This window comes from Pelecanus crispus, chromosome 31, assembly GCF_030463565.1.
Source record: "Pelecanus crispus isolate bPelCri1 chromosome 31, bPelCri1.pri, whole genome shotgun sequence".
Lineage (NCBI taxonomy): Eukaryota > Metazoa > Chordata > Aves > Pelecaniformes > Pelecanidae > Pelecanus > Pelecanus crispus.
In genome coordinates, this window is record NC_134673.1 from 1,711,743 (window position 1) to 1,735,913 (window position 24,171).

General features: G+C 57.1%; 1 protein-coding gene across 1 annotated transcript in view; it reads left to right on the forward strand.

Annotated features, from left to right (window-relative positions):
• Positions 1–24,171, forward strand: part of LOC142596362 (maestro heat-like repeat-containing protein family member 2B) — a 33,426-nt gene that overhangs the window by 4,301 nt on the left and 4,954 nt on the right. The window contains exons 7-36 of the mRNA XM_075725484.1: positions 225–368; positions 904–996; positions 1,516–1,585; positions 1,697–1,810; positions 2,296–2,369; positions 2,705–2,824; positions 3,861–3,968; positions 4,164–4,323; positions 4,688–4,728; positions 5,021–5,162; positions 5,869–5,921; positions 6,358–6,465; positions 6,713–6,832; positions 7,033–7,155; positions 7,992–8,150; positions 8,372–8,494; positions 8,812–8,879; positions 9,246–9,381; positions 9,487–9,582; positions 10,049–10,153; positions 10,379–10,502; positions 11,148–11,257; positions 11,698–11,850; positions 13,329–13,525; positions 13,775–13,937; positions 14,233–14,426; positions 14,838–14,975; positions 20,260–20,369; positions 20,818–21,044; positions 22,658–22,787. Coding sequence (XP_075581599.1) covers positions 225–368; positions 904–996; positions 1,516–1,585; positions 1,697–1,810; positions 2,296–2,369; positions 2,705–2,824; positions 3,861–3,968; positions 4,164–4,323; positions 4,688–4,728; positions 5,021–5,162; positions 5,869–5,921; positions 6,358–6,465; positions 6,713–6,832; positions 7,033–7,155; positions 7,992–8,150; positions 8,372–8,494; positions 8,812–8,879; positions 9,246–9,381; positions 9,487–9,582; positions 10,049–10,153; positions 10,379–10,502; positions 11,148–11,257; positions 11,698–11,850; positions 13,329–13,525; positions 13,775–13,937; positions 14,233–14,426; positions 14,838–14,975; positions 20,260–20,369; positions 20,818–21,044; positions 22,658–22,787 — 3,703 coding nt within the window. The remainder of the gene's footprint in view (positions 1–224; positions 369–903; positions 997–1,515; positions 1,586–1,696; positions 1,811–2,295; positions 2,370–2,704; positions 2,825–3,860; positions 3,969–4,163; positions 4,324–4,687; positions 4,729–5,020; positions 5,163–5,868; positions 5,922–6,357; positions 6,466–6,712; positions 6,833–7,032; positions 7,156–7,991; positions 8,151–8,371; positions 8,495–8,811; positions 8,880–9,245; positions 9,382–9,486; positions 9,583–10,048; positions 10,154–10,378; positions 10,503–11,147; positions 11,258–11,697; positions 11,851–13,328; positions 13,526–13,774; positions 13,938–14,232; positions 14,427–14,837; positions 14,976–20,259; positions 20,370–20,817; positions 21,045–22,657; positions 22,788–24,171) is intronic.

Sequence of the window (24,171 nt, forward strand, 5' to 3'; positions counted from 1 at the left end):
GGGCTCCCTGGCAGGAAGCAGCCAAGTCCTGGGGCCTTTCTGCAGGAAGGGTGGGGTATCAGCATGGGGAAGTGCTCTTTCCTCTCTGGAGTGAGCCCTTCTCCTGCAGGGCAGAAAGGAAAGGAAACCCCTCCCAGTGGGAAGGACAGACTGGTGTCCAGGGGATGCTGAGCACTAGGCAGACCTTCAGCCCTCTAAGCAGAGCCTCTCCCTTCTCTCTTCAGGACAAGCAGGCTGTCCTCGGGGCAGTGGCTGCCATGATGGGGGTCCTTCTGCATGAGGAGCAGCACCGAGAGCATGCCTGTGAGCAGCTCCTCTGGCTCCTGCACCAATACCAGGAGGTCCGAGACACCTCCCGGGTCACCAAGGTGAGGTCTTGCGCAAGGCTCAGCGTGGCTCCTGGGGGGCATCTATGAGAGTGCCACGAGGTGCTGGGGAGCTGTGGGGTGCCAGGAGGAGCTGGGACGCCCTTAGAGAAGGAACAAGGAGATCAGAGGAAGCCTGAGGCTTCCTGGGCTCTTTGGACAAGAAAAGAGAAACCCAGGGGGGCACGAGAGAGGCAAGAGTCCCTGTGGCTCATCTTCTCAGGAAATGAGGCATTGCCACCTCCCTGGGGCTCTGTGTGCGGAAAGAGCTTTGCCCTAACGCCCAGGGCCATGTCCAATCCTGTCCAGTGAAGGGCAAGGTCTGATGAGTGGGAAGTGCCGGGAAACTGAATTGTCAACACTGGGCTCTGTTCAGAGGAAAGAGACCCTCCTGATGCTGCAAGCAAGAAGCCCCATTTAGGAGGGTTTGGGGCTTTCCCTGGGAGCTGGTGCTAGGGACTCCCCTTATCCCAGATGTGCTAGGTTTCTCCTTTCCCAGGTGCCTTTAGCCTCCTCTTCCTCCCCTGTTCTCTTGTAGAGCCTCAGCTATGTCCTGGAGATACTGGAGGGAGTTCAGACGCCCATCCCACAGGGCACAGCTCTTGCCATCAGCACCGCTGTGCACCGCCAGGTAAGGGGAGCCTGCGCCCTGCCGCCAGCCTGGGGCCTGCACACCTGATTGCCATGGAGGGGAAAGACCTGCTGGCTGGCAGGGCAGGGCAGGGCAGGACAGGGCAGAACCTGGCAGGGTGTCCCTCCGCCAGGACTTTCCTGCAGGCCAGGAGGATGCCAGGATTTGTCACCTAGGTGCCACCTTAAGGCTGCAGGAGGCCTGATCCTGGCTGTTTGGAATGGGCCTGAGGGGCAGCCCGGTTCCCACAGCAATTTCCCTCTTGGCCAAGTTGCAGGCGGACTCTGGAGCGCTGGCACCCTAAGGGCAGCCTTTTAACGCTGCTCAGTCTCAGCTCCTGGGCAGCCTGGGCTGCTGCAAACCTCTGTGTGTGCCCGGGGCCACTGTGGTGTGGGCTGGGTTTTGGCTGTGGATCCTGTGCCCAGAGTGCCCTGGGAGAGGCGAGCAGAGAGCACTGTTTCTTTTCAGTCCCTGTCAACACTGATGTGACTTTCTCTAAAATGGACCTTGTTCCCACAGCTCTCTGATGTGACCAAGGAGCCTGGCCCAGCCCATAAGGCAGTGCTATCCCGCTGCATCATGCTGCAGGGTAAGGTGAGGAGGCTGGGCGATGCCCCGCCGTGCCATGGCAGCTCTCTCCCTGTCCTTGGTGGTCAGGGGCAGCTGCCTGCTAATGCAGAATGTGATTTCTTCCCCACAGCGCAAAGCTGCCCTGAGGAGACGGTTGTGTTTCTACACTCCCAGCTGAGCGGTGGGAGCGAAGCCAGTTGCGTGGCAGCCCTGGGCCTGCTGGGAGCCCTGGCCCACTCTGATGGTCAGTGCCACGGACCAGGGACACAAGGCAGGGGTTGGGGCTGCTGGGCTGAGAGCAGGAATGGGCTGAAAGTGGTGCACCTGCACCCAAAAGGAGCTACAAAGAGCAGCTCCCCCAGCAGAGCTGGCACCCTGCAACAAGGCTCAAGCACTCCCCCAGCAGTTAGAAATGGCGGCACACCAGGGACGATGCTCCAAGCTCAGTAACACGGGCAGGCTGGCGGGTGGGCTGGTGTGCACAGGAGCTGCTTGTATCCACGCCATTTGTCTTCTCCTCTGTATTACCATATTACCATAGCTTTCAGTCCCTATAAAATAGCTGTGCCTGTAGAAACAGAGTTGCTCTGGCTATGCCACTGCCTCCTGTGAAGTCAGTCAGACCCCACTTTTCTGTCCCGTTGGTGTGCGAAAAACTTGGTATCTTCAAGGGATCCCTTCTGCCATCTAGGCTGTGCCTCAACGCACACCTCTCTGTATGTCTTCCAGCACCTGCGACAAGAGAGAAGCTGCCCCAGGTGGTGGAGGCCGTGCGATCCGTGTGCAACAACCCCAGTGCCCAGGTGAGCTGGTTTGGGAAGGGACAGTGCCACCAGGGGAGGCAGAGAAACCCTCGGGGCAGAGCTGGAGTGCCTGGGAAAGCGCCAGCACGTCGCCCAGGTGGTGGGTGATGGCTCCTCCCCGGGGAGAGCTGGCAGAGTGGAGCAGGCAGGTTGCTGTGCTCTGTGGGGCAAATGCCCATCCAGCCTGGTGCTAAAGCCCAGCCCTGGTGCCAGGAGTGAAAGCTGCTGCCGTGCACTCATCATCTCTCCCTGAGCCACAAAGGCTGCCCCCAAGCAAAGGCATCTTCCTTTTGGATTTTGAACAGGAGGATCGTAACCGCACTCTCTCCTGGCAGGTGCGAAGGGCAGTTCTGGAGTTCATCAGGGAGCTGCTCAGCTCCGGCTCTGAGAGCCGCTGGGCATGGGATGTGGTGGGGCACATCTTCATCGAGTTCAGACGGACCTCGGGCAGACTGGTAAGGGCAGAGCAGGACACTCAGAGCTTTGACCGGTGCCTTGACTGCGCTGAGAGCTCCTGCAAGCATCTTTGGCCATGGAGAGCTCAACGCTGCAGGGCCATCAGGGTTGGCACTGCCATCGGAGTGGCCTCCCAATGGCTGTTCCTTGTGGGCGTCTGTGCTGATGTTGGTGGAGATGTCAGTGGATGATGTGGGTTTGCACCCGGGCATGCCACCCAGGACTGTGGGGCTGCCTGCACACCCCATGGGCTGAGCTGTGCCCACAGGCGCCTTCTGCAAAGCCACCTTGCAAAGGGAGGGGCTGGTAGGGACAGGACATCCTTCATCCTTAAATGCTCATGGACAATCAGCAAAACACAGCCAGTGCAGACAGGTGGGCCTGGCTAGAGGAGATTTCTGTGGTGTTCTTGTGCCCTAGCCCTCCAAAACACACCCTGCCCATCCAATAGCAGTCTGGGGGCCTGCATCCCTTCTGGCAAGGGGACAGGCCATTTGGCCATCCCTTCCATGAGCATTTCCAGCTGGGTGCCCAGGAGATGAAAGCTGGGGATGGCTGAGCCTCCCACTGACTTGCTGAGGATCTTCCCTCTGGCTGAAGCTTCCCTCTAGCTGGGAGATCTGTGTGTGTCACTTTGCTCTGAGGCTTGGGGAGGCTCTGCTTTGGGAGCAGGGCAAAGGAAAGGGCTTCTGCGTGCTCCTCTGCATCTGTCGGGCTGAGCGTGCTCCTGCCAGGGCTGGCACCGAGTTACAACAATGCTGAAGGGCACGTTCCTCACCTCTGCTTTGCTGGCATGAGAGCAGCATTTAGGCCCTGGGGGACTGTGCAGACAAGCAGCGTCGCTCTCTGCTCCCAGGCTTCCAGTCCTTCCCAGGGTCCGGGACCTGGTCCTTGAGCTGGGTCCGGCTGTCCTTGTTCCCCTTTCAGGAGATCAGTGCTGCCAGGAGGCTGGCACAGGAGCACTGGTGAGTTGTGCCTGAGCTGTCTCAGTCAGGAGCCGAGAGTAATGGGGATTTTGCCAACTCTGTCTTACAGGTGGCAGGAGGCCTTTTTGCCTGCGAAACCCAAGAGGATGGAGCTCTTCAAGCCCTGTGCATGGACATCCTGAGCTCGCTGGATGTCTCTCTGAGAGGGATGACCAAAGTAAGTCACCCTCTGCCCTGCTGCTGTGGCTTCCTCTTGCCTTCGGGATGTTTTTCCTCATGCACCCCCATGCCCTGAACCTCTCCCCTCATGTGTGCTGAAGTGCACAAGGCTCAGGGAAACGCAGACCACCCTTTTTGTCTTTGAGCTGAGTGGAAATGCCAATGTGGCAAACTGCCCGCTGCTTCTCTGCAGCTCCTGTGGCCAAGGCTGCTGCAGTATGTGGTGCCAGCCCAGTACAGCGGCATGCTGATCCCGCTCTCCTGCTGTCTCCGAGCCCTAGTTGAGAGATGGGAGAGAGCAGGGTGCAAGGAAGAAGAGGAAGATCTGGATGGCATGGACTCCCAGGAGCAAGGTAGGAGCCCCAGTGAGTGCGGCTGGGTTTGGCCAGGGGCCGGGCCAGCCTGTGTCTCCCTGCACCCCACCAGCCCTGAGCAGGAGCCCAGGAAAACCAAAGGGTAGAAGCAGGTGCTGCTGCACCTTGCCCGGTGCAGAGGCCTGGCTCTCCTGCTCGCAGCACTCTGCTGGTGAGCCAGGACTCATTCCTGGCCATGAGCTGCCTTCATCTCATGCTGGGCAGCCCTGGGGAGCCCCCCCGGGCCAGCGCTGTGGCAGTGCAGCTGCTCGCAGCCCTCAGCCCTGTGTGGGGCATCGGAGGTGCACGGGGCAGAGCACGGTGGGGGCTTGTCGGCTCACCCAGCCTTTCTTCCTCCCCGCAGCCCAGCTGCCGGCTCCCCAGGCCCTGTTGACTCGACTGCTGGTGAGTAGTGGGGCCCTGGGGAAAGAGCTTTTCTGGCCAGGGGTGGTGGGAGAGCCCAGGGCGGATGTGCTGTTAAGGCCAGTGCTGGGAGCCCCCGAGGAGGAGGCAGCATGCCGAGCCTGCCCGAGCCCATTGGGGATCCCACTCCATTCTTGGGGCTGGCAGCACCCCAGGTGAAGCCATCGGCTGCCTGCTGCTGGCCGAGTGGCACCAGGCTCCCTCCCTCCCTCCCTCCCGGGAGAAGCTGTGGCTCTGGCAGCAGGAGTGACCCTTCTCTCCTGCCCTTGCCTAGGTGGTGGCAGCGGCTCCTTACGCGAGCAGCGAACGCACGGTCGCTGCCTTGCAGCTGCTGCAGGCTCTCCACGGCTGGATCCACAGAGCCTTGGGGCCAGTGTGGGCGACTGAGATCCCCCTCCTGCTGCAGTACCTGGAAGGTAAAGTGCGGGTGGTGAGGGAGAGGCTGGGGGTGGGGGGAGGAAAATGCAGCTTCTCAGTGTGATGGAGGAGAATTGTCCTCATGTCCCCAGGACTTGCTCTGTTGCCTTTCCTGTTCCAGGGAGCCAGCACTGAGGCTGGGGGCAGCTGACCCCTGGTGTCAATTCAGCCCAGGGAATGGGTGGGGCCGTTGATGTCTCCTTGGATGGCAGGTCTTGGTGGCACCTCCATGTCCTGCCCAGGATGGTCTTTGGGGGAGGGACAGGACTGGTGCTCCTGGAGCGGGTGCAGGCCTTGGCTTTGGAGGACCAAGTCCCCAGGCCAGGCCAGGTTTGTAGCAGCCGTCCTTGGCAGTAGCCTGGGAGAAGGGCTACAAATGGGCAGAAAGCGGTGGGTCATTAAGGAGAAAATGCGTGTTGCTGGTGCGTGCTGTGTCTCAGTGGTCGGAGTTGTTCTGGGAGCTGCCGTCAAGCAGTGGGGATCAGCTGCGGTCAGTATGTCCTTCCCCAGCTTGAATCAGTGGCCCTGACAGATGCCCCTGGGATCCTTCCTGTGTCTTTGGCCTCACAAAGACTTTGATGTAGGTGCCTTCTAGCCTGATGGCCTGGGACTTTTGGGCGGTCTGACCGCAGAGGAGACCACAGGGCTTGTCTTTGGTGTGAGCTTAAATAGCAGCAAGAGCTTTTGCTTCCTCTTGCTTTCTAGGAAAAACCGAGAGCTCCGTGGACTCTGCAGAGTGGGAGCACCGTGTGCTTAAGGTACAGCATCCTTGCGGGGGTGTCAGAAATAGAGGGGGAGAAGAGGGAGCAGACAAACTTGTGGGAGGAAGCTCGGGGCTGCTTGTGTAGGCAGCAGGAGGTGGGGGTACCTCATGAGCACCCTGTGCCTCCCCCCGCAGTAGGTGCCTGCCCGCTCAGAGGAGCTGCTGTCTGCACACGTGCCATGGCTGATGGCTAATGCCCTCTAACGCTGTGGCACGTGCCTTAGCACTGCCTCCTCCTCTATGTCTGGTGTGCTGGGGGGTCTCGCCTGAGGTGTTAGAGGAAGAGGGAGGCTGGCGAAAAGAGCGTGGGGTGGGGGAAGAGACTGCTGTTCCCGGCAGCTCTTCCCCAGCAGCATCCCGGGACATACGAGTGTGGAAAGGGCCCTGGCCAAGGGCAGGGGAACACTCGCTTCCTCTCCTGTTCACCCCAGTTCCTGCGAGCATCGCTGGAGCCCATTGAGGACAAGGCCTGGACTGTGGGCCTGAGCCAGGAGCTGAGCCAGCAGCTGGGCAGCTCTGCCCCCAGCTCCTGGGAGAAGGTGCGTCTCCTGCCCCGTGCCAGGGCTGGGGCTGGCGCCACTGCTCTGCCCACACAGGCGGTTTTCACTGCTTCCTGTTCCCTCACCCTCAAAAGGCACTTTCCCCAGGCTGCCCCAGTGGCTGGCTACAGCCTGACACCGCAGCCGGCCCTGCCTGCTCCTGGGGCGGTTGGGTCCATCTGGGGCCAGCCCTCTCCTGATGGGTCGGGCCGTGACTGCATCTTGGGTTTGGCCTCTTCTCTTTCAGTTTTTCCTGTACAAGGCTCTTGGGACAGCGCTGGCAGCTTGTCGGGACCTCAGACACGTCCAAGGGCAGGTGTTGAGGTTCCTCCAGGAGACAAGCCCCGTGGAGCTGTCTGAGGCCCAGGTGAGGTGATGCTCATGTCCTGAGCATGCCCTGCCTGTTCCTGGGGGAGAGGGCGGGCTGCTGCTGGCCCAGCTCCATATCTCCTTGATTTCCACATCGCTGCCGTTTCCCCCTTGCTGCAACATCTTGTCAGGCTATTGTCACTGGCCACAGCCAAGTGCATGGGCTGGAGCCAACTCTCTGTTTCTCTGTGGTTGCAGGGAATGATTTCTGTTGTGTCCCATGCTGCCGAGAGCCACTTCCACTTGGTCCTGGACACAGTGACTATGTTCTCTGCTGCTTTCACCAGAGGCTGGTTCTATCAGACTTCCACGGGCTGGAAGGTAAAGGCTCCAGGGTTCTGCTGCTTGGCTTTCCTTTTTCAGCCTTATTTCCACTTCCACACCTGCAGCAGCCAAACCGGGGCAGCTGCCTTCAGATTAGCCCTCTTGTAAGAGCTACCTGAGACCTGTTTTTCAGAGGGGACGTCCTGGCATTGGGGCCCCTGAGGTGTCTTTGGAAACGATGGGCTTTGACACCTGGTGGATCAGAGCCACCCAGCTGGGGCAGCTGCAGTGGTTCCTTGCTGGCAGCCACGTTGCCCCTGACTGAACTTCAGCAGGAGCTAGCAACAAGATGGGGTGGGCACAGTGTGACCCTCTGTCCCTTCCTCAAAGCTGAGGGCCAGGAGCAGGAGTCTGGTGAGGTCTCGCTGGCTCTGCTCCCCACCTGGGGGCTGTGGGGAAACCTTTCTGGGCAGGGCACGGCCTTGCAGAGAGAGCAGTGCAGCCTGGTCTGGGGAGGCAAGCAGACTGGGCTCCTCTGCGCCACTGACCTGCACAGGCTGGGCATCTCTGAGCAGGACCATGACAAGCGATGTCAGATACCTTTCCACTGAAAGGTTCCAGACAGCTCCCTGACCTCTCAAATCAGTGGTAAAACAGCCAGCAGCGTGTGCAATGCTGGCTGCACCCTCCTCCCCATCCCCATGCAAGAACCCAAGCTGCAGGATGGGAACAGCTCCCAGTCCCGGAGCTCCCGCAGCTCAAGGAGCAGCTTGGGGAGCTGCTGGGAGGTGCCCAGGGAAACAAGGAGCTGGTGAAGGTGCCGGAGCAGGGCCTGCTGCAGGAGCCCGCAGGAGTCTCGGGGCTGATGTCTCAGGGCATCTCTGTCAACACAGGTACAGCGGTGGAAGAAGGAGAAAGCCCAGGGCATTCGCGCTGCTCTCATGCACACCTACAGCGGCATTGCGCTGCATGCCCCCAAGGAGCAGCTGCTCACCCGTGTGGATAAAGAAATCATGGGCAACATCCTGCGGCTCTCCAGAGCCAAACAGAGGGTAGGAGCATGGAGCACACAGGGCGGGGATGCCTGGGTGCCCCAGCTCCAGCCCCTAGGGGCTGGGGCATACCGAGATGGATGGTCTTTTTCTAAAGATCCCCCAAGGAAGGGTTTGTCCTCAACGTACAGATCCAACCCCCCCTTTTGGTTCCCCCTGCCCACGCTCACCTCTCAGCCCTTCAAAGAGTTCAAGGGGTGCTTTTCTGTCTTTGGCCTCAGGACTTGCAGCTCAAGCTCGCCCTGGTGCAGAGCATCACTGAGGTCAGCTGTGCCATCCAGGCTGTGGGCGACTGCAGCAACTTTGAGCTCTCCTCAAAGCAGGAGGCAACGCAGACCCTGCTGGTGAGCGCCCGTAGCCAGGGCAGTCACATGGGGGGGTTTTGGGCTGTGCCATCAGACTGGTTTCCCCAGAGGCACGATGGACTCTTGACTTCATGCGAGCTCCTGCAGCTGTGTCCTGAGCCAGTGGGGCTGCTGGGTGCTGGTGCTAGCTGGCTGCGGAGCAGGGTCGCTCCTGTGGTGCCTTTGGGGATCCGTGGGGGTGACGGGGCAGTGTCTGCCCAGGCCTGGCAACAGAGCCTGTCCCCAGGGGAGGCAGGAGGGCTGTCCCCTGTCTCTGCCTGCTGCCAACTCTGCATTTGTCTTTCTGGGACTTGCAGGACTGGATAAAGGGGGAGCCCTGGGGCTCCCTAGTGTATGGAGTGTTTCAGGCCCTGGAGGAGTTGAGGTGAGGTCTGTTCCCCGGGCTCTGGGGACTCCCATTGTACTCCATCCCAGCTGGCTGGGACAGCCCCAGTGGCCTTGAGCATGGGGCCGGGAGCTGCTGGGGCTGTGGAGTGGGAGGGTGTTCCCCATTTTGGGTGTCTCCAAAAGAAGGGAGCTCCAGGGAGCCCCCTTAACCTGCGGGTGGGAGGTTGCCTGCTGCCTGGGATGTGGCAGGAATTGCTGGAGCTGAAGGCAGTGCTTGCTGGCATGGGCTGGGGGTGTTGGATACAGGGCCCTTGTTTAGGAGGAACCCAGTTGTGCTTTAAGCCGCTCTGGAGAGAGCTAGTCAATCTCCTTTCTCTTTTCTCTTCCTTTTTCCTCTGGCCAGCAAGCTGAGGCCACCTCTGAGCAGGGCGGAAAATTGCAACCTGCTGGCAGTGTGCTGCCAGAGTGTCTTGTCCTATCCTTCCAAGGAGCGGATGAACAAGAGAAGGAAGATAGTGAGGGCAGCGGTGAACATGCAGGTACCCACTGGCCACTGCCTGCCCACCTCTGGGTCAGGATGCCACCTCAGTGCGCACTGGTAGTCCCCATGATGCAGAAACTCAGCTCTCCTTTCCTGCTTTCAGGTTCTGCACAGGAGAAGCATGGAAGATCTGGGGCATCTTATAGAAACCCTTCTGGAGGCAGAGGAGACCTCTGCCTGCTTTGATGACGTGGTCCATGTGAGTAGTCATGGGGCAACAGGGAAAGTGTTGCAGGGGCAGAGAATCGAGGCTTTAGAGGGTGATAGGAGGTGGATGCCTTTCCTATGGGAAAGTGGGGCTTTGGCTCTTTGCTCTGAGAGTGTGCATCAGGCTGGGGCCAGGGGCTGAGCTGGGGGGTGGGAGCACCTGGCCACTGCAGCCTCAGGACAGGCAGAGAAGTAGGCCCTGCCAGAGGGAAAGCCAAGAGCCAGCCCTGAGCTGGGAAAGAGCAGCCTGGGGGAAGGCCGGGGAGGGGAGATGCTGGCAGGGAAGCAACACCTGCCTCAGGGCAGAGGTGGCTGGAGAGCGCAAGGCAGTGGAGGCTGCAGTGCCAGTGCTCGGTAGGGCCAGGGGCTGTGCTGGGAAGGGGCCAGAGAAGGACGGGGGGGGGGGGATCTCAGGGAGAGAAAAATGCCGGTTGTGAGAGAGATGCACCCTGCCTCAGGTCCTGAAAGGCTGGCTCACCTCAGCCAACGAATGGGAGCGGGAGAGAGCCCTGCAGGTTTGTGCCCATGTGTTGGGAGCTTGCAAGGAGCAATCTGAGCTCATGGTAAGTAGGGATCCCCTGCGTGCTCTGGTGCCCTCTTCCCAGCATTCGTGGCCCCAGAAGGGAGCCCTGCCCAACTGGGTGCTGGGTTTCGGGGCTCCTGGGATCATGGGGCAGCCCTTCTGCCTGCCCCTCTGCCCAGTCGCTGCTCAGGGAGCAGGATGGGCGGTAGAGGCGAGCAGGTGCTGGGTCTGCCTGTGACCCTTTTCCTGCTGCTCTCCCCTGCAGAGAGGACATCCTTGCAAGCAGTTTGGCTCCCTGGTGGGACTGCTGGGGACTCTGACCAACGACTGCCTGGCCGCGTCCCGCAAGAAGGCATGGGTCTGCCTCAGCTACCTTCTCCGAATGCAAGGTGAGGAGAGCGGGCGCTTCCCAGACTTGCTCAGCCTGATCCTCCCTCCCTTCCTGGCCTGGTGACCACTGGGGTCCCGTGGGGCCAGGCCCTGTCCCAGGGAAGGAAGGGGGAGTCAATGAGCTCAGATGTTTTTGTGCCCCCACCCTGTTAACTCTCTGCCTCCCTGGCCATCTCAGGAAGGATCTCTGGGAGAGGGTCGCTGAGTCCGACCTCCCTGGGGCATGTGTGAGGCTGGGTGGTCAGGGCCTTCCCCCACTGCTGTCTGAGAGCAGGACGTTGTCACCAATGCTGGGGACTGTCTCCCTCCACATTCAAGGAGAGACAGATGGTGGTCAGACAATTCACTTGGATGAGGGCCCTGATATTTCAGAGGGTGACGTAGGGGACACAGCTGTTGGGAGCAGAGGCTGCTGAATCCCTGAAGTCCCAGCAAACAGTTCAAGGAGGAAGAGGGCTCCTTCCAGCCCAGGATTTGTCAGCCATTTATTGGGGTCAGGAAGTCCTGCTGCACCGAGTTCAGGAGCCCTGGGTTTCCCTGTGGCCTTCACTGCCACCACTTGGGTTCTCCTTTATTGGTACCTGGGGCCAGAGGTTGGGTTTTCTGTAGATGTGACTCCTCTTTTCTCCTGGTGTTTGTTCCAGCCAAGACCATGAAGGTGGTGCCTCAGGCAGATGAGATCAGGTGCCTTTGTGAGGCACTGAACAGCCCAGACACCGAGACTCTGGTGGAGACCTGTACCAAACTAGCAAAGGTAACTGGCCCCAGACCAGCGGGGTGGGGGCTCGGCTCCTGGCCTCCTGCATGTCTCCCTGCTCCCCTCCAGAGTCTCTTACTGTCTCCAGAGTGAGCTGTTTGGAACGGCTGCTGTTAGCAAGTAGCAGGAGGCTTTGAGACAAGACTGTCCTCTAGGCCTGCTGGAGTAGATACCATGATGGGTGTGTTTGTGCGCACACGTGTGTGAGTGCTCTTGTCAGAATACAAATTTGGTATATGAGCAAACAACATGGGGGGAGGCACTTCCAAACTGGTTAGCTGCATCAGATGTAAACAGCACTGTATGCACAGCCGGAGGATCAAGTGATTGCCCCCTCCATGACTGCTGAACTAACAGTCCTGTCAAGTTTGCTTTCCTTTCCGAATTGCTGGAGCAGAGCTGTGATGCGGTCTCTCCTGTTCCTGACTTCTTTCCAGGCTGTTAGCAAATGCATCCCTCCAGCACAGGCTACGGACTTTCTGACTGCCATCCTGGACAGATTGCTGCATGTCACACCTGCACGTGCAAGAGCAGTGTGGAAGTGGGTGTTCATCTTCCTGGTGGAATGCAGAAAGGAAATACTCCAGGAGGTAAAGGAGACCTTTTTTTCCATTTGACTTTGTCTTTTCTCCTGTTGGCTGTTGCACTACACCCTGTGCAGTTGCCATGGGCTCAAGGAATGCTGCCTGTGTGCTGAGCCAAGGGGCTACTGATGGTCTGAGTCATGCATTAGCACCTGCTGCTGGTGTCTGCTCCAGCTGGTGACAAAGGATATGGGCACTTCTTGTCCAAAGTCTCCTGTTGGTTCAGCTCCTTCCCATGAGTGAGGCACTGGGAGGCACCAACCTTGCCCCTTGCCATTCTTCCCCTTCCTCAGGGTCACTGTCAGTCCTCCCTGCCCCGGGACCCACTTCACCCTGCTCTTTCTTCACTGGTTGCAAATTGTCTCTACTCTGAGCATTGCTGGGCATGCTAGGTTTTCCACAGGTTGGGTACTTGTTCATTGCTCTCATTGCTTTCCCTGACTGTGGTGTTACCCAGCCTGCACGGTGACCTTCCTTTAGCCACCAGTTGCTGCCTGTTTGTAGCCTGGGAGCCTCTGGCCTCATGCTGTGCCTGCCCTTTCCAGGCTCCTGTTCTCCTCCTCCATTTGTGCTCTGCTGCGCTCCACTTGGGCTCTAGGGCCACCAGCACATTGCTCAGCCCGGACTAGCTCAGTGGCTGTCTGCCGCTGACAGAAGTCGGTCACAGTGATGGCAATCATGGGTGGCAGCCCACAGGATCATGCCCAGCTGAGCTAAAGCTCACCCAGCTGTTAGGCAGCTCCTGTTACAGGCAGGGCAGGGCATCCCTGTGCCATCCCTGCAGAGCCAGCGGCCGCTCCAGGCAGCAAGAGCGCCGCATCCATGGGCTGCGGGGTCACCCCTTGCTACTTCCCCAGGCACAGAGTGGGTTGTGTCTGCACCACAGGCCAGAGGTAGGCAGCTGTGGGGGAAGCTGGGCTCTTCCACGGGATGAGGGAACTGGCTGCCTCTTTGTCTTTATCATGACCACGGCTTCTAGCTGTGAAAGGCTCCAACAAACACCCTTTTCTTCAGGGGATGGTCCTCTGTGTAGCGACGGCATTGGAGTTTTGGGAAAGGAGGGCAGAGGCAAGGAATAGTGTCCCTGGAGAACTGGGTTCCTCCGGAAGGAGTCACGTGCCCTTGCACAGGCCCTGCAAGAGTGTGTTTGGTTTTGCTCTTGCATTGCTACAGACACATGGGGAGAGCTATTTAAGTGCTGGGTGTGAAATGTGTCCATGTCCTCTGTGTGCACACAGCGCACGCAGCTGCTCATACATCTGGGCCCAGGCACGTGCAGTGACTGAGGCTCTGCCTGTGAGCACATGCATCTGTGCGTGCGCGTGTGTGCATGCGTGTGCGCTATTGCCAAGAGCAGGCTCAGCTCCAGACATGAGCCAGGGTCAGGCAGGGTGGAAGGAGTGAGGTTTCGAGCTAGATCTGGACTCTGTGTCGACGGAGCAGGCATTGCTCATGTGCTGAATGACTGTGTCTGGGCCCCGCAGGAGGGGATAAAGAAGGCACTGAGCCCTTCTTTCTCCTCTTCTTTCATTCAGGTGCCAAAAATCCTGAACACCCTTTACACCTACATGCAGCAGAGCACCCACAGGCCCTTCCTGCTCCATATGGTGTTTCTTCTCGCCCGCTTTCACCATGAGCCTGTGATCAGCAGTCTCCTGCAGAAAGGTCTGCCTATGGACAGGTATGTGCACTTCCCCACTGTAGTCAGAGACCCTGCAGCTTGCTTGTACTGGCGGGGGCGGGGGGGGGGGGGGGGCAGTTGAGAAGCAGGTCTTTTTTTTCTGCCTGAACAGTCTTGAGTGTTGCAAGACTGCATGCTTGTATCTGCTGTGAGTGGGGCATTGTAAGCCCCATTGCAGGTGAGGAGGTTTGAGGGCACTGCAGGACTGCGAGGATATGGGCTCAGGGGTGAACGTCTCTTCCCTTGCAGTGACATGGTGGAGCTGTGGAGGAGCCTGGGAAGAAGCATCCTTGGGATTCAGATCCTGAGGTGCTTAGTAGAGAAACTAAACAGAGCAGGAAACAACCACCTGGGGACTCACTCCTCTGCTTGTGAGCGGCACAGCCGTCAGACTGCTCTGGAGACTCTGTCGGTACGTTCAATGGCACACACGTTTCTGCAGCTTTGCATCTGCTTTCTAACTCATATCTTGGCACGAGGGAGTCAGGTGCCCTTTGCGGATGCCCGTGGAGACTCCCAGGGCACTGTGCTGGGCTGGCCTCAAGGAGTGTGGGGAGCCGGGACAGTTTTGTGCTCCTGAGCCACAAGGCTGTCACAGAAGTGACAATTGTGGACAGTAACCCCCCTGCCCCAGGCAGGCAGGGGAACCAGGCTGGTGGGAAAAGGCCTTGCCTGAACAGGTGGTTCTTGGTCATGTTTCTCTGCAGATCACCCGTGCCATCTCCGAGGTGGTGCTTGCCCTGAGGAGCACAGAGGAGCTCAGGCAACTGCTTCCCCACCTTCTTCCCAGCCTCATGAGGTGGGCCAGGGAAACGCTGGGTGAGGAGAGGCTGCTTTCCCCCATAAGCAGCTGGAGACAACTGTTCCTTGAGGGCCAGGTGCTTGAAGAGAAGCCGTGCAGGTAAGGAGCTGAAGGGGCAGATGGAGGGGCTGGCTTCAGTTCCCCTCACCAAGGCATGTGCCTTTGTGGAGCTGAGGGAGAGCTTCACCTGCCCCGCTTCCTAGATGTGGAAACCAGTAGTCATGGTTGGGTTTACTTCTGTTCCTTCATGGAGAAACTCCAGCTCCTAGGCAGGAGTATCTAGCATGGAGTCAGTCTAGGGGTATGGGTTTTCTTCTGCTTCAGTGGGTTTGGGGCATGACAAAAATGCCAGTGTTGTTAGCTGCAGTCTTGGAGGCTATGAAGCATCATTTCAGGGGTATTTAGCTCTGCTAAAGATAAGTCTTCCCCTAACCTGCTGTGATTTGAGATTTCTTTGGGTTTGTGGTGGTGGTGTTATTTTGATTTGTTGTGTTTTGTTTCTTGTGCCAGGATTTTCCTTTCAGCTATAGAGTTGGTGCTAGGCAAATGCATGGTGCAGAAATGGATGCGGCTGCTCATGAATTGGGCAGTGTGGGCTCGCCTGGAAGACCCCCTGGCTCACCCTGAGGGGGTGTGTCTCCTGAGCAGGTAAGAGCCCCAGGGATGCATCTGGCCACCTTCTGTGGAGCTGTGCGCAGGGAAATGGCTGCTGGGACCCTTCCAGTGTGCCTGGGAAGCTGTCCTGAGCAAAAGAATAGCGTCTGTGTCAGCGCAAGTGAATTCTGGAGACCCGGCCTTCCTGGGCAACTGTGTGTCCCTCGCTTGTGTCCCCTGCACAGCGTCCTGCTCCATGCTGGGCTCATCTCCCCCTGTGTGGTGAGGAACCTCTTGCCATGGCTGGATTCCTCCTCAGTTAAGCTGCGGGTGAGTGCTACAGCTTTCTTTGCTGAGGTAAGGCAGGGGGTGGGGAAGGAAGGGTTCAGAGGGGTTTTGCCGAGATACTGCTGCTTGGGATGTCTAGCTCACCAGACTCACTAGCGCAAGCGGCAGAGGAGTGAGATTCTGCCATCCAGACAAACATCTGTCTTCCAACCCAGCTGAAAGAGGCAGAGCGCAAACTGAAAGCCATGAGAGAAATGGCAGAAGGAAGTCAACAGCTGGAGAAGGAACAGGAGAGACAAAGTTAGCGCTCCAGAGGAAAGAGGAGGAAAGCGAGTATTTGCAGAGGCCTCAGGCAGAAGTACACAGGGAACACAAAGAAACCCTGCAACTGTTTCGAGCCCAGCTGATTGAACTGAATGATCGGTACCAGAAGTTAAATGAACAACACCAGAAACTATTTCAGGAACTTGAACAGCTGGAAGGAGAAAGATCCAACCACATCATTTCCAGGCCATGCCAGGCTAACCTGGGAGCAGACAAGGAGTGCATCCTCCTGGAGGCTGTGAGAAAACAACCAGCAGAGCTTCGAGCATTCGTAGCTCAATAGAGCTATGATCCTTTTGATGGTCCCAATGAGCTGCCTGAACTAGTGCTTCCTCTAGTTGCTGGACAATATGTTTACATCTTTGGAGATGTGGATGGAGAGGGCTGGTATGTAGCAGAGCTGACCAATGGCACAAGAGGCGTTGTCCCCTCTAATCTTGTTGAAGAAGTTTCAGATGACGGATGACCTGATGACGCCAGAGTCTCTCCAGAGACAACTAATTGGTAGCAGGACACAGATGATGTCTGTCCTGTCTTCTCGTATCTTCTTGTTAAATCTTTTCTTAACAATCTCTCTGTGTCATCTCGCTCTCTATCCTGTGTGCATGCAAACTGAAAGGACTATGTGCCAGCTATTGGGGGGTTGGCATGGGTGGACTGGGTGCCAGCTACTGGAGTCAACCAGGGGGTGTAGGCACCCCTGGCTTGTGGTGCCAGCTACTGGCATGGGTCCCAGTGCAGCTCGTGGAGTGAGTAGGGGTTCTCAGTGCAGCTACAGGAGCGAGTGGGGGTCTTGACCACCAGGCTCTGTGGCAGGAACGGTGTACATCCTGTAAACCACCTACTGGGGGAGACCAGCATGAGTGAGGTGAGTGAGAGGCTCTGTGAGTGTCTCTATCTTCCCCAAACCTGGTGTGCATGGGGTGTGCGTGTGCATCCACCAGCAGACTTCAAGCTGGACCAGCTGGTGACTTGCAGGGCCTTGGGTCTAGGCTGAGGTATCAGGTGGGCAGAGGGTCTGTGCTAGCACCTGGGGAGATTGGCAAGTGTGGGGTGCCTGCAGGAGAAACGTGTGAGTGCTGCCTGTTTGCAGGGAGCACGAAGATGGACCAGTTGGCGAGTAGCGGACCCATGGGGTGGGTCAGAGGGCTGGGATCTGGGCAGAGGTACCAGTGGACAGAGGGGCTGTGCCAGTACGCAGGGGATCCATGAACATCTGTATGCTTGTGAACGTAGAGAGTGTCGTGTGTGCCTGCACTAGTGACCTCCTGTCTCTGCCAGCCCAAGAGGAGGAGGGGACGTGGCTGGCTGTGTTTTATGTGAGTCCTGCATGCGGGTGCTGTTGACGGCAGCACCTCATCTGTGGCAGTCTGTGTGACTGGCTGTATCAGTGTCCTCTGCGTGTGTGTGTTGGCGTGTGTGTGTGTGTGTTGGCGTGTGTGTGTGTGTGTGTGTTGGCGTGTGTGTTGGCGTGTGTGTGTGTGTGTGTGTTGGCGTGTGTGTGTGTTGGCGTGTGTGTGTGTTGGCGTGTGTGTGTTGGCGTGTGTGTGTGTGTGTTGGCGTGTGTGTGTGTTGGCGTGTGTGTGTGTGTGTTGGCGTGTGTGTGTGTGTGTGTGTGTGTCTGTCTGTCTCTCGGATGCGTGGTCAGCTTCGCTACTAGTTACCACCTGCAAGCAGAAAAGTGGCAGCTGAATCCCTCAGCCTGCACAAAGACTCCAGATCCCCAGGCTGGGCTCCAGCAGCCAGGCACGACTGTACTGGGTGGTACTGGTGTGTATTGGGCTCCAGCGGCATGGCAGGAGGGGTCCTGGGCTGGAGTGGCTGGAAGTGGTGGCCAGTCTTGACATCCCTTAACACTGTGGGTCTGTGGGGTGCATGGGGGGAGCTGAATCCCACTTCAGCCCAAAGGCTTCCAGCTGGGGAGGAGATGCCTGCATTGCTTCAGCTGAATTCCTGCCTGGCGCAGGGTCCAACCAACACCTCCCTGTCACTGCCTGTGTGTCCTTGTCGTTAGGGGTCAGAATGTCAGTGTCCAGAGGGGAACATTTATACTTCTCATAGGCATCCATGCCCTGATAGGACAAACCACACTTTTGGAATCAGTGTCTCTCCACTCTTCAGAGAGGGACAATTGGTGATTATTTCAGTCAGCTAAAAAGTCCATTCCCCAAAGGTGACTCTGTTGCCTTTCAGGAGCTGTCAGCCCTAGAGCCCCTGGGACATCTCCAGGCAGCCCAGAAAGTGGCTGCTTTGGCTGGTCCTCTGCTGCTGAGCTGGGCCGGGCTCCTGGGATGGAGGGAGCTCATAGCAAGTGGGCAGTGCTTGTGAGAGACAGCTCTGCCCAGGAGCAGCTCCCCTGCAAAGTGCAGCAGGGCTGAGGGCAGTGCCTGCAGGCAGTGAGGGGAGAGGAATGAGGCAGGGAGAGGTTGGTGGAAGGACAGCTGGGCTCTCAGTGTGGGAGAAATCTTCACAGGTCTTTACATGGTAGGACTCTGGCTGCAGGGCAGTGCACATGAGTATCCCGGAGGGCTCTCCAAAATCTGGTACATCCAAAGCATCTGTCAGAACAACCCTCACAGTTTATCCAGTTTGTAGGAAGACGTGCTGCTGAGCAAGGCTTCCCTGCTGCATCATCAGAGGGACAAGACATGACAGCTGCCTTCTGCCGGGTACAGCTGCAGGGGTGTGAAGCTGGGTGTACATCCAGGGGTGCCCAGGACTGTCCTTCCAAGCAGGGTCCCTGCACCCCAGGGGCCTGTGTGCTGGGGCAGGACTCTGCCACCTGCCAGGGTCAGCGCTCAGCCTGCCTGGGGAGCTCCTCCCAGTGCTGTGATGACAAGCTGTGGGTGGAAGGAGCAACCCGCAGCAGGGCAGGGTCCTTCTGCTGTCGAGAGAGTGCTGCATGGGCCAGGCCTGCTCACAGCTCCACATCACCCCCAGGACATTTCTGAGGGCAGTTTTGAAGAGGAAGATCAAGGTGGGGGTTACCTGAAAGGGCAGGTGTCTGTGCTTTGAGGATTCTCCTCTTGGTTGTCTGGGTGGGCAGTGGGAGATGGGAATTTATTTCTCTGTTCTGAAGAAGGCACTCAGACCCCAGCTCTTGTTAGGACTTGTCTGAGCTGCTCCTTCACACCTGCACACACAGAGATGCCCCTGGGGAGTGCCTTGTTGCCAGGAGGTGTCTGAAGGGCAGAGCTGAGCACACAGCAGGTGGGATGGGGTCTGTGAACATAGCCAGGGCAGAGACATGGGGACAGAGAAACAGCAGGGACAGCTCCAGGCTGTAGAGACATGGGCAATAAGGTAGAGGGAAGTACCACCAGAAATGCCTTGGGAGAGGGGATTCGAGCACCTCCCTGCCATCCCCTGCAGTGCAGACACCTGCCCTGGAGCAACCCCCTCACCTCTCCCACCTAGCAGAGCCTCTGCCCTCACAGCCATGGGGTCTCAGGCTGAGTCACCTCCTTCGCATCCCGATCTCTGATGAGGAGAAACCCCCAAATGCCTGTATCTCTGTCCTTGCCCTGTCTCCCTCAGCAGGCGCATTGGGGCATTTCTGCATGTTTCCCCCCCGTCCCTGCTGTGATTGTCCCCACCTAACCTGTGGTCTGTTGGCACTGCAGTGTGGGGGACTGGAATGAGCTGGCCCTCCTTTCAGGACACCCCATCTTTAGGACATTTGACTTCCCCTGGGAGTGCTGCTGGGCTGCAGGTTGCCCTCCAGAAGGGCACAGCTCTCCCATAGCATCTCTGTGTTATGTAGGAGGCCCACGGAGAAGACACCTCGGTGCTAAGGCCATGGAAATGCTGCCGGACAGCTGTAGGTGGGCAGCTGCAATAAGCCCCCTGTGTCCCCGGCTGGGAGGGGAGAGCTGAGATCATGCTCAGGTACAATGAGGTGGGCATGGAGAGTCTGGAGATCTGCACTTTGAAACCGGGTTCCTCTGCTCTCAGTAGTGTCCACTTTCTTTTCAGGGGAACATCTGAGTACAATCACCCTCCAGCTCAAAGAGGTGCCAGCACAGGGCAGCTGAGAACAGGACTGATGGACAGACTGGCTCATCTCACTCTACACTAAGGGAAAAACCCCTTTGCCTCTCAGGACCCACAAGGTTTCACTCGGAGTGCAGCAGAAATGCCAGGGATTTCTGCCTTAAAACACTCCTCAGGTGTGGTGGGGCAACAAGGACAAAATAAACAAATCAAAATCCCCAAAGCTCTGCTCTACGGTTGGGTGATTTGGGAGCGACAATGCTGAAAAACTTTTTGATATCACAAGTGGATTTGATCTGAGATCACCCCATGGCCCTATTTACCTTTTGGTGTAGGGCAGGACTGTCTCCTCCAAAGCCCACAGCAGAGCCCCCTGCTCCCAGAGACACCCTTAGTTGGCCCTAAACAAAGCTCATGAAAGGCACCTGCCAAAGGTGTTCCTGGAAATGGGAGAAGCAGATTAGGGGATTTCTTTGAGAAGCAGAGTAGGTTTTGCTCAGAGAAATCTCCCCTAACTTCTCAATGCCTTTTCTTCCATAGTCATCCACACCTAGAAGCAGCAAATGTCTAACGGCAGCTCCATCACTGAGTTCCTCCTCCTGGTGTTCGCAGACACACGGGAGCTGCAGCTCTTGCACTTCTGTCTCTTCCTGGGCATCTACCTGGCTACTCTCCTGGGCAACGGCCTCATCATCACTTCCATAGCCTGCAACCACTGCCTCCACACCCCCAGGTATTTCTTCCTCCTCAACCTCTCTCTCTTCAACCTGGGCTCCATCTCCACCACTGTCCCCAAGTCCATGGCCAATTCCCTCTGCAACACCAGGGTCATCCCCTTGGCATGTGCTGCCAGGTCTTTTCCTTTTTGATGTCAGCAGAACTGTGTCTTGTCACCATCATGGCCTATGACTGCTACATTGCCATCTGCAAACCCCTTCAACTACAGGACCCTCCTGGACAGCAGAACTTGTGCCAAAATGGCAGCAGCTGCCTGGGGCAGTGGTTTCCTCCACGCTCTGCTGCACACTGCTAATACATTTTCAATACCACTCTGCCGAGGCAATGCCATAAACCAGTTCTGCTGTGAACTTCCCCAGATGCTCAAGCTCTCCTGCTCCAACTCCTGCCTCAGGGGAGTTGGGCTTCTTATGGTTGGTGTCTTTGTGAGCTTGGGGTGTTTTCATTTTCATTCTTTTCTCCTGTGTGCAGATCTTCAGGGCCGTGCTGAGGATCCCCTCTGAGCAGGGACAGCACAAAGCCTTTTCCACGTGCCTTCCTCACCCGGCTGTAGTGTCCCTGTTTGTCAACACTGGCATGTTTGCCTACTTGAAGCCCCACTCCATCTCCTCACCATCGCTGGAGCCGGTGATGGCTGTTCTGTACTCAGTGGTACCTCCAACATTGAACCCCCACATCTACAGCTTGAGGAACAAAGAGCTCAAGGATGCCATTCGGAAAATGATTTCTTGGATGTTTTTCAGTAGTGATAAACTTCTCTCCTCACAAATGACTCCCAGGGTATCCCATTCCAGGCCTATGCTATGGTTTTTTTAGTTATCATGTTCATCATTAGGATTATCATCATCATTACTCTTCTTATTATCATTATCGTAGCTGCTATCATTATAATTTTGTGGTAATTTGTGGTTATTTTGTTCCTACACAAATGTTTAGACTCAGTTCACTTCTACTGAGGAATGGACCTGTTCTTTCTCACCTGGCGTCCATATAAATGTACATCTAACACTGGGTCAGAGGTGGCTCTCATATAGCATCTCTGTAATATAGGGTGACCTCCTCAGTGCACAAAGGTTGGGCTCATCTTCCAAAGCTGATGCCAAGAACAGGCATGAGCAACTGCTCCCCAAAAGGGCCTGTTTCTTCATTGATTAAGGAGCAAAGAGCTCAGTGTCACATTGTGACTTCTTAGACACCGAAGGCTGGATTTAAGACTAACCCGTCAATGTCTACTTACAATGGAGATGGTGAGCAGTCACCGATGTACATACCCAGGACATACCCATGCAGATGATGGCCTTGAGAAAGCAAACCTGGAGCTGCCTGGAGACCCCAGGGATCTCCATAGACAGCGTGTGCCTGGGGCAGGCAGTGACTAGAGACGCACAAAGTAAGAGATCACCCAAGGTGGAGTCGCTCAAAGCAGAAGTGCTAAACCCAGGCGACGGCAGGGAAACAAGGACTCTGGAGTCCCAGTGGAGGAAATGGGGACCCAGCAGGCACAAGGAAGGGAGAGGCAGGAGAGTCGTTCATGTCACCCTCAGACATAACTGAACATCTACTCTCCTTTCAAATGCATCATAGTCCCTTCAAGCACCCGCCACATCCACAGAGCCCCAGGGTGGGGCTTCACAGCAGTGATCCCCACCCAGCTCCCAAGGGCCAGTGGGGAGCACAAGGAGAGGGCCAGGCATGACCAGAAGATCGGAGTGGTCGGCGCTGCCTGTAGGCTGGGGGGCAGGGGCAGGGGAGGGCGAAGGGACTTCCTGAGGTTCCTCACATACCTCTTGATCTTTCAGAGTAACATGTTAGCAGTCTTACCCCCAAATCTAAACCTCCAAAACTGCTTCCATCTCCCTATTGCCGATGTTGGAAAACTGAAAAAAAAAAAACCCCAAACCCACAAAACAACTGAGTCAGGAAAGACCTTGCAGGTACCTGGTGAACTTACCTTCCCCTTGAAAAGTCCCCATCTCCAAATGTCCCCATTGTGAGCTAAAGCTGTGAGCTAGAGCTGTGAGCTAGAGCTGTGAGCAGCCCCATCCCACATAACACCCTCCAGGTGGAAGAATGACCCTGCCCTGCCAGGGCTTTCTCCTTCCACCCAGACCTCCCTGCACCACCGTAGGGAGCTCCCAGGGCAGGCCAAGTGCTGACATGGCATGGGGCAGAGTCACCGTCCCGAGCACACAGCATCTCTGGAGCAGGAGGACATCACTCTGAATTGCAGCCCTGTGCAGACCCGAGTGCACATCCCAGCTGCACACCCTGCAACCATCCCTCGGAAAGGTAGCAGTGATGCCCTGTCCCTCTGACGGTGGCAGAAGAAAGTCCTGCTCTGGAGCGCCTCCTTCTCCTGCACCCCTGAGAAGCTGTGAGAGCTGTCCTGACAGATCCCATCAGCAGAAGATGTGGCAGCTTCGGAAGACCTCTCTGGGAACATCAGCCACACTGTCCTGCAGCCAGAGACTTACTATGTCAAGGACTGGGAAGATCATAAGGCCATCGAATCCACACAGTCCAGTAAAACGGTTGTCCCTTTCCTCCACCTGGCTGGACGCAGGCCCCCTCTAGTCCTGCTCATAGTATTCATTACTCACTTCTTGTAAATGCGAATCAAAAGTCCCTTTATTAAGATCAGAAGTAAAATCAACCCTTCTACTCTGTCTGGGGAACTGCCCACTGGAAACTGGAGCTGCAATTTACCTGGAAGAATCACCTTTTGTGACTCTTTTTCCTTGCAACTCATGCACCCATGCCTCTAGGGTCGAGGTAGATTTTCCCATCCCACTTCCTCATGTCCTCTCCATGGTCACGCAGGTAAAACCACAGGGTGGCCCGTGGTGTGTATCCACTATATCCTCTCTGTTGAGCAGAGGGACGCTTACTCCTAACAGCTGAGATACTGGTCCGTACAGGTGGGGAGTAGGACATACCCTCTTTGAGTTGCTGGAACACCGGACAGTTTTTCAGACAGTTCTTCCACAGCCGAAACACAGGCCTGTAGGGAGGAAGAGAGACTTTCTTCGCATTTCCAGAGTTGGCCAGTGTCCTGGTTTAGCCCCTGTCGGCAACCAAGCTCCACACAGCCGCTCGCTCACCCTCCCCTCCCCAGTGGGATGGGGGAGAGAACTGGAAGGGCAAAACTAAGAAAACTCAGGGGTTGAGATAAGAACAGATTAATAATTGAAATAATAATTATAATACAAATAGTAATACAAATTGTAATGAAAAGGAGAAAAACGAGAGAGAGAAAGAAAACCCAGGGAAAAAAAAAAACAAGTCACACAACCACTTACCACCCGCCAACAGACACCCAGCCAGTCCCCAAGCAGTGATCGCTGCTCCCCAGCCGACTCCCCACAGCTTATATACTGAGCATGACATCACATGGCATGAACTATCCCTTTGGGCAGTTTGGGTCAGCTCTCCTCGCTCTGCCCCCTCCCAGTTTTTTTGTGCACCTGGCAGAGCATGGGAAGCTGGAAAAGTCCTTGACTAGTGCAAGCACTATGTAGCAACAACTAAAACATCAGTGTGTTACCAACATTATTCTAATGCTAAATCCAAACCACAGCACTATCCCAACTACTAGGAAGAAAATTAACTTTATCCCGGCCCCCCCACCCCGCTCCCCCCCTCCCCCAGTTCTCCTCAGGCTGCTCGGCCTCTGCCCCCTCCGGCCCCGCCCCAGGCTGCCTGGGACTGACAGGCCGCCTCCGGCTCCGCTCATTGGCTCAGCTGTGGCCAATGGCGTGGCTGTTGCCAGGCGGGCACAGGCAGCCCGCGCCTCTCCTCCCAGGGCTGCCCTGCGCCCGCTGCCCCCCAGCCCGCAGCGGCTCCTCAGCCCGCCGGGACACTGGGCCTGCGGAGAGACGGCCTGCGAGAAGGGCCATGGCCCTGGGGC